This window comes from Excalfactoria chinensis, chromosome 11 (assembly GCF_039878825.1).
Source record: "Excalfactoria chinensis isolate bCotChi1 chromosome 11, bCotChi1.hap2, whole genome shotgun sequence".
Lineage (NCBI taxonomy): Eukaryota > Metazoa > Chordata > Aves > Galliformes > Phasianidae > Excalfactoria > Excalfactoria chinensis.
In genome coordinates, this window is record NC_092835.1 from 12,498,304 (window position 1) to 12,519,229 (window position 20,926).

Below are 20,926 nucleotides of genomic sequence, written 5' to 3' on the forward strand. Positions count from 1 at the left end.
CCCTTAGGCCCACACTGAGCAGCACTCTGCTCACAGGGCTCTGCAGTATCCAAACCAAACACTGCATTACTGTACGTGGCTCTCCAACTTCTCACGTACCACCTGCAGAAAACCCTCACCCATTTACTCAGGACAGCTGTTGCAGATGATCTACATCTGAGAGCAGGATGTTGTTGTCCACCCATAGACTCTTAAGGTGCATCTGAATAGGGGTAACCTCCATCCTCAGTTCAGATAATGAGGTTTGAATCGAAACTGATCTAGAATTAATTTATATGCATGAGGAAATTAGTGTGCAGCAAGTATTAACTTCAAAGGAAAGTGCACTTCTTCATAAGGATGTGCTTTAACTCTTTGGCTCACAAGCATTAGATAGTACTGCCTGCTATAACCTAGAAAATCTATGCAAGTTTTCAGCACAGAAACAGCGCTTTTATTTTATTTACCTAAATGTGAGCTCAACTTTGATATTGTTCAAGTCTCTGTTGAAAACAAGTATCCCATTTCCAGCAGCTCCATGGAAACCTGCTCAAACTTAACGTGGGACATCTCCATCAATTCAATGTCATGTACTCACAACACAACAAAGCTTTTTGTTGTTGTTTCTTTTTCCTTTAAGGTGAAGCCACGTATCTATAAAGCTCCAATATTTAGCTCCCTGAACAGATAGAAAAAAAAATGGAGGGCTTAATAAAACTCACATGTGGCTTGTTATTGCAGCTGCATATCAAATGAAAGGAAAAAAGGCGTTGACTGGTTCTGCTCAGAATTCCAGCTGCTGATCTCCTGATCCTGCTCCTGGAGCCCCGCAGCCTGGCTTACCATGCAGTCCTGTGCCCCCACACAAGGACCAGCCTTGCAGGTCCCCACCTGGGCAGAGGAGCCAGGCGGCAGCAGGAGCTCCCCCAGCACCCAGAAACCCTGAAACACTCCCATCAGAATGCACCTGTCCCCTTCCCCACGCTGAAGATACAGATTTGTGTAAAAGCCACTGCAAGAGGAATGCCTTTCACAGCCTATGGGTAGCATTTGTAGCCATTGTTTCATTTCTTCTTCTTTATAGGAAAAAAAACCAAAACAAAACAAAACACAGAACACTGTGACAGAGAGAAAGAGCTGCAGCACTTGGCCAGCTGCCAACAACCCAGGGATGAAATCCATGCAAAGAGGAAAGAAAAGGTGGAGCTACAGAGGCAAAAACATATTGGTGCAGGAAGAAAAACGCTTGGGTGAATGACACCGCCTGAAGTCCTCCGAGCTCTGGGAACAAAGGAGGGAGAGGTGCCTGTGCTCAGGGCTCCCTCAGAGGTGCCTCTGTGTGCAGCCATGGCACAGCTCCACTGCCCACAGGGACACTGAGCCACCAGGGAAAGTGAGGTGGGACCAGGACTGGGCAACTCTGCTCCAGGCCAGAAGCACTTCATGATCCCAATCGGCCAGCTCCACTATGGGCCAACTCATGCTTAACACATGCATAACACGAGCTTGCCCACGAGAACTGATGTACCTCACATTTCTGATTTCTTTCCTACTACAGAACTCTGAAGTCCTACACGTTTTACTTGGCAAAGCCATTAATTCAGTAATTTCACGTAATTAAATCGAGCAGAGCAGAGTATTTAAATTTGAGTTAAGTGAAATATACTTCTGTGTGGCTCATGCTGTTAGAGTTGTGCTGCATGCTATTCTGCTGCTGCTCATTTATTAATTTGGGATCGGCTGAAATGTGACACTGCGTAATAAGGAACTCACCAGCTTTAATAAAATTAAGAATAAAAGGAAGCCTCTGTGGGGCCAGAGATTTGAGCACCAAGGAAAGGGCACCCCTCTGAGCAAGCCCTTGGCCCTGTGTCTCTGGCCTCCAGCCGAAACCTCCTCCTGGTTGTGCTTTTCCCAATTTCCAGACCTGAAGTTGGGATTGTCAGCAACAAAGGAGTAATAGAGGGGAGAAAGTCAGATGGGCAATAAAGGATTTCCACTATCTAGATTATGTAGTTAACTAACACAAGGCTCTCCAGAACAATGATTTTTCTGTCTTTCCATTGGTGTTTGCTGCTTCTCAAGTTCCTTATGAAGAGCCCCAGTGGGGCTCTCCTGGACATGCTGCAGTTTCCCCACCTCTCAGCCCCAAGGGACTCCTGGGAAAGATGACGTGCTTGCCACAGAGCCATTGTGATCCTCTCCCACTAATGGGAAGAGAGAGGGCAGGGTGTTGTAGCTGTAATTAAGGCTGTGAGGAGTTTAGCTGAAGAGAAATTAGATTTATTTACATGTTGCTGTGATGCTGATGAAGCACCAGCTATTTGGGAGAACTTCTAATTAACCCTAATTTAGTTGATATGCTCTTTAGAAGCCCCACTCCCTCTGTACTTTGCACTAGGTAAAAAGCAATAATAACAACAAAGTAACCGTCTTAAAAAGGGACACTTCTTTGCATGAACTCAACCCCAGTTTTGCACATGACACGGAATTTGCATCTTTGTTGTTGATAACTAAGAAGAAACGACACTGAGAACCTCACCCTACAACACAGCCTTCCCTACAGCGCGCCATGCTTCCTTGTGGCTGCAGGGTGAGCTGCACAGGGCACTCCCACAGCGCCCACCCCAGGGAGCTGTGCTGCTCCCTGTCTGAGGGCTGCCGTGTATAAACTGTTTTGGAGGAACGGCAACACCAATTCTTATTTCAATTGCACACACAAACAGCATAAATGTCAAGCCCCCACATCATCTGCTTAGACGTCTTTCTGGAAGTAAGGGTGGAAAATGGAACATAATTTAATTCAGCTATATCGAAGCATCTGTACTTGTTTGTCAAAACACAAGCCCGGAGATGCAAAGAGCACTTTCAGAGGTGATATTCCTCATGTTTCCAGCGCTGCAGCTGTCTGAATGCACAATACATGAAGAAAAAGATGAGGAAGACGTGTATATCCACAACACCCTTTCAGAAAATGCTGTACCAGCCTGGCTATTAGCTACATCGTACCAGATCTCAGCCTGAGATTCACCCTTTCCAGAAAAAGTTCATTTTTTGCCACACAACCCTTTTTCCCATCAGATTATAGACCAAAAGCTGCTCTCAGTTACACCTGCTTAGCCCTGCTGATTTTGTATATGTTTCCTGGATGGAAATTTGGCAATAAAGCATATTTTTTAATATGGCCAAGGCAGAGGAGCCAAATGCTTTCAACACAGAACATTTCTCATTCGTTCAACAAAATAAATGCACCTGGACTTGTGTGCTAAACACAAACAGCCCAACACGAACTACTACCGAAGTTTAAGTTCTAGTTTTTCAATTTCTATATTGGACACACGCGCGCAGAACAAATTAATGACAGCACAGCAAAGTGACCGTATTCCTACAATCCCCTTGATTAAACCGACAGTGCAAAACTAAAGTCTTTCCCATTGCTGCTGAAAGAAAAAACGACAGGCTACTGACAGCTCTTTTGAATTAGTTTTCAAAATTACTTGGAGGAAAATGGTTCAGAACAGCGTCTTCAAAACTGCCCCAAATGAGTTGACTTTAGGATTTTTAAGAGAGCTTCATTATAGGAAAAAAATAGATGGTCTTTCTGCTGGTATGCTCTCTATCCCCTTGATGTGCCAGTAAAAAAGGCTTGATGTGACCCTTCTTGGAGGAAGGCTAATTCAGATTGCACATTTATTTCAACAATAAAAAGTAAGTGAAGTCAAGTAAAGATGACACTTATCAGCCCATCAAACTGATACATTTATGAACTGCAAAATGACCTGATTTAAGTTTTTGGATAAGAAATAGGTCCCTGATTTTCTTTCCACAAATGGAAACAAGCACTCATATTCACTTATCTGACTAAAGCAGGCATGGGAGTGTAATGTCATTTGAGCTGGGATCAGCCTACATCTGTGACCAGCCCTTCCCAATGAGATGTGGGTGGGGACAAGAGCTGCTCGCCTCCCCTGCTCCACACGTGCCCGTCAGATTTGCTCAACAGATGAAGATAAAACACCCAGCTACAGCAGCAAATCTGAGTTGCAGCCCATTGTCACAGGACCTTTTCCTGCCAGGCTGCTCTAGTCAAGCCTGGCTTGGTGTGCGCATTGACTCTGGCTGACAGTGCCTGCCCTTGGTATCTCTGTCAAACATAGAATTCTCTCTTGTTTGGTTCAAACAACAGTCAGAGCCCTAGACAGGCTGTGCAGAGCCTTGCTGTACCGGAGGCTTTCTTTATCTGAATGAAAGCTCCCAACTGAGAGGGAAGAAATTTGCCTATAGGGTCCCTCCATTTTGTGCTAGCAAACAGCTCACTGCAGACGCTGCCGCTTTCTGCATCAAGGCATCCAGAGGGGGAGAGCGGGTTGAAGCAGGACGTGGAATCCCACCATCTTTCTGCAAGGGAAAGTGCTGCTAAATGTCTGCTTCCTCCTTTTGGGTTCTTTGATGAGTTTACTAGAAGAAAAGCTAAGAGCAGACTCCCAAAGAGGATGCTAAAGTTTAAGAAAGAATGCGTTTTCCTCAGTTATAATGATGTAATAAGCATCGCAGCCCTCAAAAACCTTGGGGTTTTTAACACAGTAACAGTTGCACACCAGTTTATTTATAAAATAGAAGCTTCTCCCCTCTGCAGGGGCTGGATACGAGAGCTCCGGGCTGTCCCTCTGCAGAGCACTGAGTGCTCCCCAAACACTGTGCCTGCAGCAAAGGCGCAGACTTCCCTATCTCGGCAATTAAGTCAAAAAAATGCATTGCACAGATTCACTTCGGATGTACCAAAGCTTCCAAAAAAAGTGGTTACTTTCAGCCAAATTTCTCTTTCGCTGCTTAAATACCAATGAACTGGAGTTGCCCATCTCCATCGCTCACAAAGCTGACACATCCTCAAGATAACACCAAGCTGCAGCACATACACCCAGCGCACATTCTGTTGGGTAGCGCTGAAGTAACACAATTCTGGCTGTTATATTTACAATTTTATTGCTAATTGACTTCCTCCTTCTAAAGGAGATGCTTTCAGCAGGAGGCCTTCAGTCCTCATCCCCTTACCCTGCACCCCAGCCTCATTAAGCCCCAGTGCTGCTGCCAAAATGAGATATTTCCTCATTTTTGGTGCCATGCCCTTGAAGGCATCTTATTAGAAGAGACCATTTCTTAATTAACATTTTTGATCTCTCATCTATTACACGTCCCCCTAATCCCACCCGGAGGAGCTCCTGGCCCACTTAGCTGTGCGGGGCAGGCACAGCTGGGCAGTGCCGGGGCTCCCGGCCGGGTAACACTGCCCAAGGCTCCAGCCAGTGGTTGAGGCTCACTGTCATGCTGTCTTTGTGCACGTACTGTGTGACAGCCCCACTACTCCCAAAGCCTGTGTGTAGCAGTGAGCCCAAGGGTGGGAGTGGGCTGCCAGATGCTGTCTAGTTGTCAGGATACCCAGCAAAACTCTGAGTGGAGGACACAGTGGATCACCAACGTGTGAAGTGGTAAGAACAGTGCAGCACTGAGTCCTTCACATCACTTTACTTGCAAAGAATTACAGCAATTACTATGTGCTAACTGGCAATTAACGTTACAGTCTTCACAAGGCACTAGAATTTTTTAAAGCAGGCTGCGAATAGTCTCATTGGTGCTTCTGATTCAGTGCCTGTACCAGCTAACAGCCACGCATTAGCTCAGCAGATCTTGCAATAGAATTGTCCACGTGCCAGATAATTTAATTAGAGCCTTGATCTTGTCAGGGCTCTATACAGCACGGATAGCACTTCCAAGTACAGCACGCGGTTTTTCCCTCTCCTCAGCATTATGTGGCCGTCCAATAATTCCTACTAATGAATACCAAAGCCATCCTATGATGAAGGGGGCCCAGTGGGAGACACAGGTGGGCACACAGGTGCTCCAGCAACAACCACAATGGGTGCAGCAGTGCACAGAGCAGGGCACACCAAGTGCTGCACATCCCATCCCACAGGTCCCTGCACACACCTGGCACATCTGTGCCACATTGCTGCTTGGCCCTGACAAGACACAGGTTGTTTGTCTCCACATGAGAGTCATGGATCTGACATGGAGACAATGTGATCTGAGAGCCAGATCTCAGTATAAATTCTCCCATTTAGCAGTTTTCTCACTTGAATGTATAGGCAACAAATATCAGATTACAAGATGAGCTTGCTTCATTTGACACTAACACTGTAATTGTTTGTAGCCAGTCCTGCAAAGGCTGCCTGGTGATGCTAAAGGACAGAAATACGAGTCTATCTTCTAGTATAGGAAATTTCAGGCCATATTATCTTCAATTTTTTTTTCCCATGAGTCATTAGCCTTCTTTTCCTGCACATCCGTACACTACAATAACCATACATACACTCTTGCTCTGTAATAAGCTTAACAGTTAAAGACAATTTAACTCAAAGTTCAGAAGCAGTGGTTAGCTCAGTACTTACAAGGCAGGTCAGTGTTGAACAAGACTCACTAGTGGTCCCTTCCAACCAAAACGATTTGAGTCTCCTGTACTGAATAAGCAAGGATTATTTGGATAGAGCACCACAAATTTTGAGCAGATCCTCACTGCGGAGTTCTTTATCGATGTCCTTACACACTCCAGATAACTGAGCAGTAGCTTATTTATTCTATTTGTTTTCCTTCTTTTTCAACTTAGTTTATAAGATCCCATTCTGATGGCTGGGAAAATTTGTTCTATTTTCAGTGTGAATGATCTACAACTGTGGCATTATTTTTGTATTGATGTTTCTTCTTTAAGCAACAAGCCAATACAATATATTCTGTCATTCCTATTTTACATGTATTGAGGCTGTGAGCCTGCAGAAACAACTGCAGTGAGTGAATTAGTTGAAGGAGTGCAGGAGCTTCTACAAAAAAGCAAATAAATTGTTTACCAGGAGATTTCCCTTCAGCCCTTCAGCCATCTGCTTCCACCCAGGGAAAACCCACCGCAGCCTCCTCCTGCAGCTGCATGGCTGTGGCTGCCCTCAGCCCTGCCAAAGCAGGCTGGGACCTGCAGTGCCTCAGTCCTGAAGGAGAAGATTTGAGCACATCCAGGAGCTAGAGCCCAGGCAAGATGTTCAGTGGCACACTGCACAAAGCAGAGGCAAAGCCACATGGGATGGGGCACAAGAAATACTTTCTGCTTGGTTGGGAGGCTTGATTAGTGTTTGTAAAGTGATTTGAGATCCTACATTGAAGTGATTTAATGCAACAAGCTCTAGAAAGTGTGCTTTGCCAGAGCACTCAGTCTGCATCTGTCCCCAGATCAGCAGGATATTAGCAAATCTAGAGTGTGGCAAAACTGGATCTATTAGAGATAAGAAGGATTTATCAGGTGATCTTATCCATCCCTCTGCAACATAAGGCCATTCCTACAGCATGTTTTCAAGCACTTTGTCCGGCATGGTTTGAAAATGACTGAAGTGATGGGAGATAATACCAGAGCCTGTTAGATCTCACTACTGGGAGCTGTTTCTTGATATTCAGCCCAGGATCTCCTTCGCTCTACTTTAGCCCATTACTGCTAGTTATGCCCTGAAGGCTGTTGTAAACAACAGATGCAATTTTCATCTGAAATCACAGAAAATGTTCATCTAACTCCATCCCTTTGCATGCGGAGAATGATATGACCAGGTAGCACCATAGAAGAAGAGAGAACAGAAGGCAGAGGAGGAGCATGGAGTGGAGACAGGCTACATGGGGCACCAGCTGGCATCAAGGCAGGGCCCATGGTAGGACAAGGGTGACTGTGGGTGCAGAACATGTGATGAGGGCCCAGGAAGGCCTCAGTCCTGGCAGGATGGTCCCATGGGGACATCACCTAGACCTGGGGCCCTGCCCAGCTCAAAGAACCTGGGGCCAACCCAAGGACCTTGCTGCATGTCCTGATTGCTGGCTCCCACAGGGCTAAGTGGTGCCGAGGGCAGTCCTTCCAGCACTGTGGGGCTGCAGGAACACAGCCCTTGTTACCTGCAGCACACTGGGCTCTGGATTTCATGGTGAGGAAGTCCAGCAACCCTAATGCAACTCACCTCCTCGCTTGGCTTCTCTTAAGCAGATTTGCTTTCAAAGTGAAAGGGTAGGTAGGTGGAGGGGAGCACGCTGTAGCAGCTCCCTTCCAAATGAGTTCTGGGGTTTTTTCCTCCCCTCTTTTACCACGGAAATTAATTCTCCTCCTCTGTGCTATTGCTATAATTTTCCCAATTAACATTTCTAATAGTAAGTATTTTCTAGGAAATGCCATAATACACAGGTGTGTGCTGCTGATTTAAATACTGCCACACAAGCTGTGCTCACATCTGAGGGCTGCTCTCCATTGCAGGAGGCCCCAAGTCCCCCCGGCACCACCCAACATTTAGCCAGATCCAATGCTAGCCAGGGAGCTGCTGAGAGCTTTGGGTTTTGTGTCTGCTCCAGAGGTGCTGCAGGCGCAGGGTGTGGGTCAGACCATGGGAACCCCACACCTCCACCAAAAGCTCCTCCTGCCATCAGGAATCTGTCAGATGAAACCTTTCATCATAGACTGCAAAAAAAAAATTGCAACTAAGAGACGTTACCAATGTCTCTTGACTTTGTTAGCAAATTGTTCATTGCTAATACAGTTCAAGGGTTCATTTCTTTGGAAATCTTTGCGTACTGCAGTGAGAATGTTGTAGAATTGATTTACCAGTGAAATCAGCTTTTAGATGCCCAAGCCCATGAAGGTGCTCAGGACAAGCAATTTCAGAGTATATGCAAGACAAAAGGTTTATAATGCTTGCTGAGTTGTTACTGAACTCCTCAAAGTTCTGCAGCAGTAAAGGATCCCAGGATCTCATTTGGACAGTGGCTGCAGGTTTTTTCCAGAGTTCTGCCACCTAAGGGAGATGCCGTACATCAGACATCAGCAGCCATCTCAGCACCATGTAGGTTCTGCTGGGCCCTGAGCAGCGGAGTTGTTTCTGTACTGAGGCACCAAGTGAGAGGTGAGATCTACATTGCTGGGAGATGCCATGAAAAGTGGAGGAGAGGGAGAGGAGTGACTGCAGGCTAGGGTTTGTTTTGTATTATTTTGTGGTTTGTTTCTCAAAAGTTGCCGCTTTTTTTTTTTTTTTTTTTTTTTTTTTTTCCTTCTCATTTGAGAGGAAAAGAAAAGAAATAGTAGAAGGCAGTTCAAACCCTCATACAGCATCCTGGACAAAGCAAGCTCGCACATGCACGGGAACTCATTGCCACCCATCCCCAGCACCCACTGCAGGTCACCAGCCCTGTTCCCCAGGCCCTCACTCAGTATCCCAGCTTGTAGCTGCTAGCAAAGATACCTCCATCTCCTCAAGAGCAGACACAAAAATTCAGGCTTTTAGGTCTGCAGGGATCCCAAGGAGAATGCAGAATCTGCTCTGTGTGCCCCAGACAATTTGGCTGAGCTTCCCCTGGGCCCGACAGCCAGGCTAATGAGAAACTCCCCAGCAATCCCCATGCAAAATGCTTCCATAGGTCTTTAAAATGCCTTAAATTCTCTATATATTTAGTAAGACTTTTTACTTCTTTAAAATGTCCCTTGCTGCTCCTCCAGATAATGCTCCTGTGATGTATTACAACAGCAGTGCAGTCTGCAAAGTGAGGGTCCAGTCAGGCAGAGGCAGAATCTCGGTTTCTTGGCCTAGAGGCAGCATCAAGCCCCGGACAGGGCAGAGTGGGGGCAGCAGAGGAGGGGGCTCCACACTGCATTGCTCCAATGGGCCAGGGGCTGCCCACCAAGCTGGGTCCTTGGGGTGAGAGGGGCAAGGGTGGCCTTTTCTTGTTCTATATTAAGAAAAAATGAGGATGAGAACTTCAGAGGAAGTTGGCAGCATGCCCCTTACAAATGGGCCTGATGGGTATAGAGAGCAATTCCTGCATAAGGGAAAATTTCATTGCATTCTCTCAATTCTTGGCCTCTCCAAGAGCACTTCCAGCCTTGCTTGTGCTGGCTTGGTAAGCAAAGCAAGCTACAGCAGCAGAAGCACCTTCTCTCCCTCAGCTGGAATGACCCACAAGCATTAAAAGAAACACTGCTCATAGCAGTGCCCAGCACTGCCCCACATTCACCCAATGCTGGCAGCAGCCTACCAAGCACCAGCAGAACTGCCCAGGAGTCACTTTCAGTGTGTTTGCACACAGAGATGTGCTAACATGCAGGAGAAGAAGGCGGAGAAATATGTTAATTTGAAACATCTGGCAACTGTTTCAGAGTTTGACAAGTCAATTTTTTGTCCTTTTAATTGCTTTTTTCTGTAGGGGAGGCAGTCTTGTCATTTGAGGCTGGGGAAGGATGGGGCATGAAAGAAGAAGCTGAAGCATGTTTTTCATCCATTGCTGAAGTTCAGCATCAACCTTCTGGAGCTAATACAAACAGGAAGATCACAACAGAGTTTAATGAGGGTATTATGGGCTGGGGCCAGCCTCTGTTACTGACTGTAGCCAGGGCCATGTACAATAGCTGCTACACTACACTGCTATGCACTGTGACTTTCCACACTGTCTGTTCCATGCCAGTCTGCAACTTCTGCCCTCTGCTTACAGAACAAGTTGTATCCTGACATGCACGTCAGATGGAAGCCTGTGCCTACTGACCATACTGAAAGGAAAACCTGGCAATTAGCACCCATTTTCTTTAAGCTGCCATAAACCACACATACAAAACGTTTCACCTCACATCTGACATCTTGAATGAAGGCTATAATTATAGGAATAAATAAGGAGAAATGAAGGAGACTCAACTAATTTGGGAAAAGACTCTTACAGGCCTTGTTACCTACAGTCTAGTCACCAATCTGGTCTACAAATCCCAAATTAATTCCCACTCTGCACAAAAACTACTGCTACTGTTGCTGCTTGGAACCTCAGCCACAGCCTGCACAGAACTGGAAGGCAGCACCTCTTTATTCCCACATTAATGTTCAGTTTGAGAGTGGTTCCCATACCACTGCCCAGCCTCTCAGAGCACCCTCATCAAGAGGAAGACAGGGAAATGGAGTTAGCAGCTGCAAGAGTCAAAAACATTCTGATGATCCCGTTACCGTTAGGGATGTAAAAGACAGTAAAACATCGGCACACGTGGCACACAGCTCTGGGACATAACTGGTTGCTTCCCCCTACCAGTCAGTCGGCTGATTACATTTGCGTTATCAGTACACATTACACAACTACACACAAGCATGCTTTAAGACTCTCTTCATTCACATTTTCAGTGCAATACAAATGAGCACATTCCAGACACATGTTTAAGTGCTCTTGCTATCAAAGAGAGCAAAAGCTGCTTTGCATGTTCAATCTCTCTGCCATGGCAATGTACCACTTTCATCCTCCAGCTCTGACAGTACTCGCCAATTTTCTCTGAGAGGAGAAACACGCACATTCCAGTGGAGACTGAAGTTTAAAATTCCTGGTAAAGCTGCTTTTATGTAATTAGATTGGAATGAATGTGCAGCAGTGCCCACTGCAAAAAACTTCCAAGTGGTTATACTGGAGAAATCACAACCCGCTTCAGTGTGCCCACAAGAAGGAGGAATGGCTCTCCAGAGGATAAGAGTATATTAGTCTCTGTATGTAATAGATTTTATTGACCATATGGAACTGATATAAAAATTGTGTTGCAGTGGGTAGTCTTGGATTGGAGACAGGAATGTGACATACAAAATACAGTTCCTGTAAAAAGCCTGGCAGCTTTCTGGCAGTTTTTGCAATCAGAAGAAGCTAAAATATTTACCTGATTGAGTCACTGATGAGTCCCAGTTCAAAGCAAAATCCGAAGATTCGCCCTCTTCAACTGAAAAAGAACAAAAATATGTTGTGATTGCTATAAAGAACCAACTAAAAAGCAAAGTCATCAGAAAACCAGGTCCACGACAACATTAAGTATTCTAACAGACCACTGCACCACCAAAGGAGAACTTACTGCTTCCTATAAAATAATTCATAAGGTAGAAATTCAGTGAGGAGTTTTTCCCTATATTCTAACTTAAGTGTGAGATTTCTGCCTGCAGTTTCTTCCCGGACAGGTTCATGTGAAATTTTAATAGAGGTTTAGGTATCCCTAGCTTAAGATGCACATTTGAAATCTTGTATATTCACAACAACTTGCATGTACAAAATTGCCATTGCAAATGCAGAGCTCATTTTTGAAATTCATGCTGTAACAGATCACAGCGAAGAACTGTCCCGTTTTCAGGGGAAAATTGCCTGATTTATGTCATTAACAATAGTTTCTTTCCATGTTCGGGGTTTTAAAAGAATACTATTGTAACATTTAAGCAAGTCCCACAATATGGTAGTCATAAGTAAGTGCATTTAAAGCTTGATGATATGAAAGCTGTCAGAGCCAGGTGCTCAGCACTCGCAAGCAACATGTACACAGCCTGCCTGTTAGGAGTTATACAATTTCATCTCACTCTTACAAGTAAGGACAAAATCAGCTGCCAACAGGAAGGCCAGCAGTGAGACCAATCCTGCTGGTACTGAGGCCAGTGGCTGCCCCACTGCTGCCAGGCTGTGTGTTTGGAAGCAGTAATTGCAGAAATTCATCTTAGTAAAACTTGATCACCTATATCTGCTTACTGTGCCACAGCAGCACCAAAAGAATTTAAATCACAGGTCTTCATTTCCTGATGCAAAGTATGTATTCCTCGCACTGAACAGTCTCTCAGCCTTTAATATAAACACTGCTGGATCTGAATACAAGTTCTAAATAGTTTTGTAAATGAAATCAAAGCCATATTGCAAAGCCTCTAACACAGATGCTATTGACCAGGTGGGATCTGCATGCCCAGCCCTGGAACCTGCTCCAGTGATTATTTGCATTGATTATCCACGTTTGCACCACAGGATCCTTGATTTTATGCTTTTTCCCAATCCCTTCCCTTCCTTTGAAGAATTCCAGCATCCTATAAACTTGCCTGTGGGGCTGGTGTCATTGATGACATCAGTGAGACATTGGGAACAGAAGAGGTAGTTTACACAGGCAGGGCTGTGCCCAGTTCTGATTTCCCATCCAGCCCACACAAGCTGGGAGGGCTGCAGCTTTACTACTGGGGAAAATTCGCCATTTCTGCTAGAAGACCTATTTCAGTCAAAGCTATACTTTTGCCAAAGAAATCCATAGTAGCCTAGAGGCCACGTGAGACAGTTGTAGAGTGACAGAGTAAGAAAGGCCTAACGCCACGAGCCTCCTGCAGCCACTACGGGCACAATGCACAGGCAGGCAGAGCCCATTGGATCACACCTCCTCCCCCACAGAGGCTCACCCGCCATTTTGTGCTCTGCGAACCGCCATCTTGTCTCCACGTTGACCCATCTTTTAACGGGAAAACTCTGGATGTAATTACCTACAGTACAATTTCACTCACATACAAATAAATCCATGCATTAAAATCCATGTAAAGTTAGGAGGGCTTTGCCCCAAAACTAAATAATGCTTCATCTACCTAACTCAAAACAGACAAGTGGAAAGTTTACATTTTATTTTATCCTTGACTGTTATTTACTTGGTTTGCTTGCATAGCTTTTCATATTACTGTTTTTATGCTGGATTTTTGTATTTCTTTATGTTTTCTAACAGAAGGAAGGGAGAAAAAAAAAAAACTCTGCTAAAAATAATCAAAGGCAGAAAATTCAGTCATATCCAAGTTGCAATACATGAGATCGGCACTGGTCATCGGGATTCCAGCTGCATTCTGCAGTTCACTTTGGCCAGACACTGTTCCCTACTTTATTTTCTTTAAAATGTGTTTTCAGCAGAAGGGAAGGATGGGTTGGGTGGCTGGAGCAAAGCACTGAGACTCCAGGCTCTGTCACAGGCACAGCAGGGAGGGTGCCTGGTCCCACTGTGCCCCCACTCACCTTCCTCTGTGGGCTCAAACAGGAGCTGAGAGGTTTCCCTGTGGTTCCCAGCTCTTGTTGCTGAGAGCTGAGGCAGAACAGCCCCCAGCCCACAGTATCAGACAGAGAGAAATTCCCTTTGGTTCAATTTTCTTTTAAAAGTTCCATTTCTTAGCATTTTGGCCATTATTCCTTGAAAGTTAGTTTGACTCAGATGACCAGTTTGCATTAACACTCACTTTGTGGATGCTACTATCTAAGCAGCAGTAATGAGGAAAAAAGCCCACAAAGAAATACAAAGCATCCAACATGATTACTTTCCACAATACATTGCACAGTAAAATAACTGCCATTTCACTAGCAGGAAAATGTGCTTTCTATGACACACCAGCCAATTGCAGTGACCAAAGCCAGGGAGCAGGCCTGTGTCCATGTGGTTCCCCACAGAGCCCACAGTCGCAGCCCTGCAGCTCCAACGCCAGCAGGGCATGGGCACAGCACAGCCCCACAGCTGGGGAGCACTACGGGGGACTGGCATGGAATGGGAAGGAACGTGTTTCATCTTGAAGACTGAAAAATGAAGCCACCCAAAGTCACTAATGCTAAATTTGGGCAGAATGTTCATAGACGCACTACACATGTTTTTCATTGGATGCTTCCTGTTTTCCTTCACAAACTCACCCCGTTTTCCCCCCAAACTGCACTGCATGCCTGCATGATTGCAACAGCAGAAGTTGCTCTGTAATTACACTCCTGCTGCCACCTATACCTGCTCCCTCCCCTTTGAAGTGCTTTGGGCAGTTTCCCTCTTTGCAGCATCAGTCCAGCTCGAGGATGGATACTCAGTCCCAGGCCTCATCATCAAAATAGCACTGAGGTGCAAACAGTAAGGCCACCGTGCCAAGCCCACCTTGCACACAGTTAGGAAACAAAAAAGGGGACCACAGCACCCATACCATCCTGCATCTGCTTCCATTACTCCCCAGTACTGTGGCTTTGCTATGCCTCCAGAGCAGGGAGGAGGAGGGAGCGAGAGCAAAGGCAGCATATCTGAGGGTTGACATTGTGGTACAACACCCCCGCACACTCCAAATATTTGCCTTTGTCCCGCTTGTCTCAGATGCTCCCAAAGGATGCTGATTTAATTGCTAGGTCACAAGTGCTGCAGGCACAAAGATTTGAGTTTTTTGTGCTCAGAGAAACTTCTGACAGGATATAACATCCACCCCCCCCAGAAGCGAGAGCCACTATTTACCTGCACTCCATTTGTAGCCATGGTGCTTATTTAACACTTTATTGTTCCCAGGAAATAAGTTAACCTTATCAAAGTGAGATGCTTCTGAAGCAGATCTGGATTCCTCGATGTGATCAGGCTTACAAGTGAGCAGCAGCTCTCAGCAACTGAGATGGCACATATCTGCTCCCTTACCCTATCACATGGGCTTTGTAGGCCATTTTAATCCTTCCCGTAATACAAGAACCCCCTGGTACTCTCACTAAACAGCCACGACTGCAGTGGTGCAGGGACCAGCCAGGAGGCATGCTGCCGGCTGGGACCATGCCAAAAACCTGAGCTAAAGCACCCAGACCAGAGTCCAAGTGCTGACAGCACTGGTGCCACCCTGGCTTGGAGGAGGAGGAGCGCACAGGATGCCCCCACTCCCGCCCTACCTGAATCACAGAACACTGCCCAAGCAGAGCTGCCACAGCTGGTAGTGCAAGGCAAGAAGGGAAAAAGCTTAGAAAGTACTGCTTTGGAGAAGACATCTCACCGTACCTCCTGGCTCATCTCAAAGCCTTTCCCACCTCCTGCTTAGGTACTCCTGCTAGATTTTCCACCTGAGAACACCTGTGAGGCAGAAGTCTGCAAAACACACAAATGCACAAGGAGTAGGGAAGGAAAGCAGGATGAAAACCAGCTGAATTTGGTGCTGTTGTGGGCATAGAGCTGACTCAAGCACAGTGCCATAGGGAGACTCACCCATCCCATGTGGAAACGGAAGGGTTTGTGGGGCACAGGGAACAGTATTAGTAAGCATGTCTGGGTGCATTTCCTTCCCTCATAGCTGGGAGGGATATGCCATGCCATTCCTCACCCTGCCCCAGGGTCCACAAGTTCCCAGTGGCTGCTCAGTCCTATCAGCCATCAGTGGTGCCTGACCAGCATTTTTCCTTTTAAATAGGACCATTATCCACCAGTGATTTCATGGGCCAGAAAGCCAGGGAATAAGACACGGGGGTTTACTGACTCGGCTTATTTAGGTAGTTCAGAGCCTGGATTTGCACAAGTTCTCTAGCTGCTTTTCTCCAAAGTCAGTAACAGGGCTTGGCAGGGAGTGTGGTTTTTGCTGGCAAAGTCAGCCTTTTTGTGTGGAGGAGGGAGGAGCGGGGAAACCCAGGCTGCTGTGCTCAGTAGGTCAGGGGAAAAGAAAAAGGAAGGAGGATGAGACAAATGGAATAGCACTACAAAGGAATACTGGGAAAGAATGAAAAAAAAGATTTGGGAAGGGAAAGAAATGTGAAGATGATTAAGAAGAGCAGAACAAACAACAAAATAAGGTAGCACTAGCAGGTTTATGCAAAGAAGATCTAATTATGGGTGGCTTAATCCTCCAGGACATTAATATTCCATCGTAATGTGTCTAGTTTCCTCCTTTCCAGACATGGCAGGGAGGAAATGAGAATCACTTAGATACACTGTTTAATGAGCAAATGATGGACGATCACCAAATACAGCCTGCCTGATAAGTACCCATTAGCTTAAACCCGCGCCGTAAATCTGTGTGCAGCTAACAGGCCTGGGTCTTCAGACACTGCAGTGGAACTTGGTACAACTGCAGGCAGATAAGGGGAGCACCCAAAGGAGAGACTCTGGCCATGAGGCAGCAGCCTACAGGACTCACATGGTGGCTCACCATCACCCTTCCTGTGACCCACGTGCCTCACTCACCAGCCCCAAAAAATCCACTCCCAGTGCTCACATTTAGTTCTTGTTTCTAATTCACAGACTCCAGTGCAGATTTGCATTTCCCATCAAAATCTGATATGTAAACAAATACAAGTGCATAGTGTAATATAATGCAGCCAGTGTTTCAGTTTACTCTCATGATCAGCATCTTACATACACCAAAGCTTACAGTTCTCAGAAGTGGACCAGGAGACACCTGGTGTGTGTTACAGATTTGGGAGCACCTCTCACCCCAGCCCCTCCAATGCATTTGGCACCGATGCAGACAGACAGAGCACCCCAGGGTGTGCTGCCCATGGTGGCAGGGTAGGGGCACAGGGTAGGGGCTGCAGGCAGCAAGCGCTGTCTGCCTACGGGCATGCTTCTTGCTCATTATGTGCATTTCTAAGGCAACTGTCACCATAGTGTCTGCGCCTTCTTTCAGAAATAGATCTACTATGAGTAAACAGGCGTTTTACAGCTCAAGTGAAAGAAAACAGGTGAATCTGAAGTCCCCCACGTTGCTCATAAAACCGCACACTTGACTTCAGCAACCAACAGTTTAAATGTTCTCGTTCCATCTGGAACGTCGTTGGAGGACAAAAACGTTTACGTGTTGAAATTGGAGTAATTCATTCGACAAAGCAGAGAAAGGGGGAATTAGCACACCTACAACTCACAGCCAGGATCTTAACGCTGCGCCTGAGCTTACAAGCTGCAGTTTCCCAAATGAAAAGAAATAGCCACAATGAAGTGAAGTTTTTGAATGAAACTGGAGCACTGCGAAGCTCAAAAACATTGGACTTCACAATGAGGGGTGCAGAGCCTCACCACACCAGAGCTATTGCATGTTTTGCTTCCCTAGGAAAGAAAAAATAGACAGGAAAGCGCACTGTTTTTACATTTGGGCTATAAAGTTTCTCTATAAACAAGACACCTAATAAAATAATTTACATGGGCCAGCCCTGTCTTGAGGCAGCTAATGAGGACACTGAGGGCTCACATCTAACACGAACTGATGGTGCAAAGAAAGAGAAGCATTTTGAAACTGGTTTACAAGCGCTTTTATACGGCAACAGGAACCAACCCAGGGAAGAACAGAAGTGGCCACAAGGCCCTGCAGCTGAGCAGCAGGCTGCAAACCCTTATCCCACCTCCTGCCCTGGGGGCAGCAGACCACATGCATCAGGAGCGGCCTGGTCCCCTTCACTGCTGATGGCCACTGCCCATCACAGCTACATCCTCACCCTGCCACTGGCCCAGGCATGCTGTGCAGCATCATGCCCCCAACACCCCAACACCCTGTACAGCACTGGAGCTGCTTGTCAGAGCTGGAAGAAAAGCTTCAGCCATATTTCTGCACCTCATTCTCAAGAAATACACTGATTTTTACTGCTACTCCTTCAAACTTGGGCATTTTTTAACTAGTCAGCTCTGTTTCCAGAGCAGGTAGCACAGGAAAAGGAAGAGAGAAGGCTTTTCCTGACCAGCCACATTAACGAGAGCTGCGAGGGCTTGGAAAAACCCATCTGGTGAGTGGTGTTATTTCCCCTTACCTTCCTCTGTGGTGCCGGTCCCAGTCAGAAGAAAACAAGTTCCCAAAGCACAACCGTGCCAGCGCTGAGACCAGCTGGGGCCAGCTGCCCTGGGAGGTGCAGGCTGGGCCATGGGTAGAAGCTTGGTGCTCAGCATTGGCTCACTGGGGCTCTGGCATGCAGGCGTGTGCGTGCGTGTGTGTGTGGCAACACTCCCCAGGCGCTCTCATTTTAATGCTGCTTTCTCCCCAGATGAAAATATACATATTCTTATTAAGAAAAAAAAAGATGTGCAAAGTATAAATTTGCATCTATGATCATTTCTGGTTCATAGATTGTATTTTAATAATAAAACAATATACCCTTCTGAACTGCCTCTTCGATGCCAACAGGAAGGTCAGTCTTTCTTTTGTACAAGCCTTAATATTTTGATAAAGTAACACACAACGGGTATAAATTAAATACCAGAGGGTGAAATATAGAAAAAGGGCACATAAAAGCAGCTCCGAAAGCTCATACGTAGGGAATCCAGCACCTCCCTCACCACGAGAAGAATGCCTGGGAGCCCATGGAAATGCTCCACACATGGAGCCTCTGTGGGCCAGTATCGCCCAGGTTGGGAGGAGCTCTCCACCAGAGATTTGTCCCCATGGAAGACAGCACTGGTTGGCTGTGTAACGGTGAAAGAAATGAGGGCGAGAAGGTTTTATACATCACATATATCCCTTCATAGCATCAAGTTTAATTTGAAGAAAAATCAACGCGGCTTCCATAAAGTGGAAACTAATATTTTTTATGACCCCTTAACAACCTGTCCTCAGTGCTAACATACCATAAATAAATTTCAACGTCTTGTTATACACACAGCTTATTTCAAACAAGGCTGGAAGGAGAATGTAGTTCTTATTGAGGACTGGCACGTGTACAAAAGGGGGAAAGCTGGCTTTTAAAACTTCATACCCTTTTCTGTTGATATTAATCTTACAACCTTTCCACCAAAATGAAACGTAGAGTTTCCAAATATTTTATAATTCTGAATGGATTTCCCCCGTGTAACAGTAATAATATTTTTACAGCTAAAAGATCCACTGATTTAATAAGTGTGATTTGTGTATTTAGAAAATTCATTAGAGCAGACATTTCCCGACATTTTCCGATTTATTTATTTATTTAGCCTAATTTGGGTATGCTACTTCAAAAGAACGCTTAGAGCTTCCCAGTTCCTTAGTCACTCACTAATAACATCTAATAATTAATAAAGACATGTAAATTCTTAACTCCCAGAACTATTCCAAACTTACTATCTGTACGCTTCATGTCATGTCTCACTTATAGATATCTGCATTACTTTGTTTCATAAAATGCTGAAGGGACACGTACTTATCTCACTCTGCACTGTGGGTGAACATTCAGGCGTGCCGCAGCCAGCGGAGCTGAGGCCTGAGCAAGGCTCTGAATTCGACCACATTACTGCAGGCAGCCCCTCCTGCAAACGTGTGCATATGGAAATATACACACCTGCACTGGCTAACAGGGCCACGTGCTTCTTCATTCCTTGCACAGGGTAAGCAGTACCGCAGCCCTTCACACACCCACCCACGTGCTGGTAGGCAGGGCAAGCACCAGGAGGGACCTTTGCTCCATGCAGCCGTAACACCCACGTGCTATCAGCGCTGCTTTCATCGCAAATCCAAAACAGAGCTACTAGGAAGAACCTGAGCAATGGCCCAGCCAAAAGCAGGACTGGAGAGATCCAGCTGAGTAGTGAGCACAAAGCTCCAGGCATCAGCTCTGAAAGCATCTGTATGAACAGAGGGAGGGCAGCGGCAAACACCCTCATCTCTGTCCTTATAGCCCCTTCTGTGCCTCCTCCAGAACTATTAAAATCCCAATTCTATGGACAAGGACTGTGGGGAATAACATCAGCTCAGCCCATCCTTACTTGGAGGCAAATTATATTGTGTCTACTCCTTTCTGACAAGTGCTCTTGTCAGTGCTTTGTGTTCTGTAACATTTCTTTGTCATATTTATTTGCTTGTTTTGATTTCTGGTCCTCTGTCAGGAGGAAGGCTGCCAAGAACATAAGTCCTGTCTCCTAGAAGTCCTGTTGAGCCTGGGAAACAGGGTGTGGGCATTTCCAAACATGGCTCAAACAAGTACGTTGACAAAAGCTTCCCTAAAGAAATATAACTTACATGGAGTTTTGCATTTGAAGTTCAGTGGACTAAATGTAGAGTGCCGGAAAGAGGAATGAGAAAAGTCTCAGTGACCAAAGTGAAAGGTACCATTATGAGATGACACTCAGAAGGAGCTGCCCACATCAGGAATTCATAGGGGTACAAGGTTACTCACACATGGACAAACTGCGGTGTGCAAGACAAGTTCTCCCAGACTTCAACTTTTTCTATCACAGCCTCTCACAGTCAGCAAGTCTCTTACAGCAAAACTGAAAAGGAAAAATATGCACAAAAGCTCCTACCTCCCAAAACTTTCTTCCAATCTGACCACTAGAAAAAAATGTTCTGATAATTAATTTACACCTGAGGCAATCAGGGTTACTTAGCAGAACTAATGCTTTTTCCCAGGAAAATTTCACCCATAGCCAAAGGGTCAGTGAAGC

The 20,926-nt window shown here is 45.8% G+C and overlaps 1 protein-coding gene across 2 annotated transcripts in view; it reads right to left on the bottom strand.

Annotated features, from left to right (window-relative positions):
- ZNF423 (zinc finger protein 423) overlaps positions 1-20,926 on the bottom strand; it is a 193,673-nt gene that overhangs the window by 151,756 nt on the left and 20,991 nt on the right. For both annotated transcript variants that reach the window (XM_072346064.1, XM_072346066.1), the window contains exon 2: positions 11,717-11,776. In XM_072346064.1, coding sequence (XP_072202165.1) covers positions 11,717-11,776 — 60 coding nt within the window. The remainder of the gene's footprint in view (positions 1-11,716; positions 11,777-20,926) is intronic.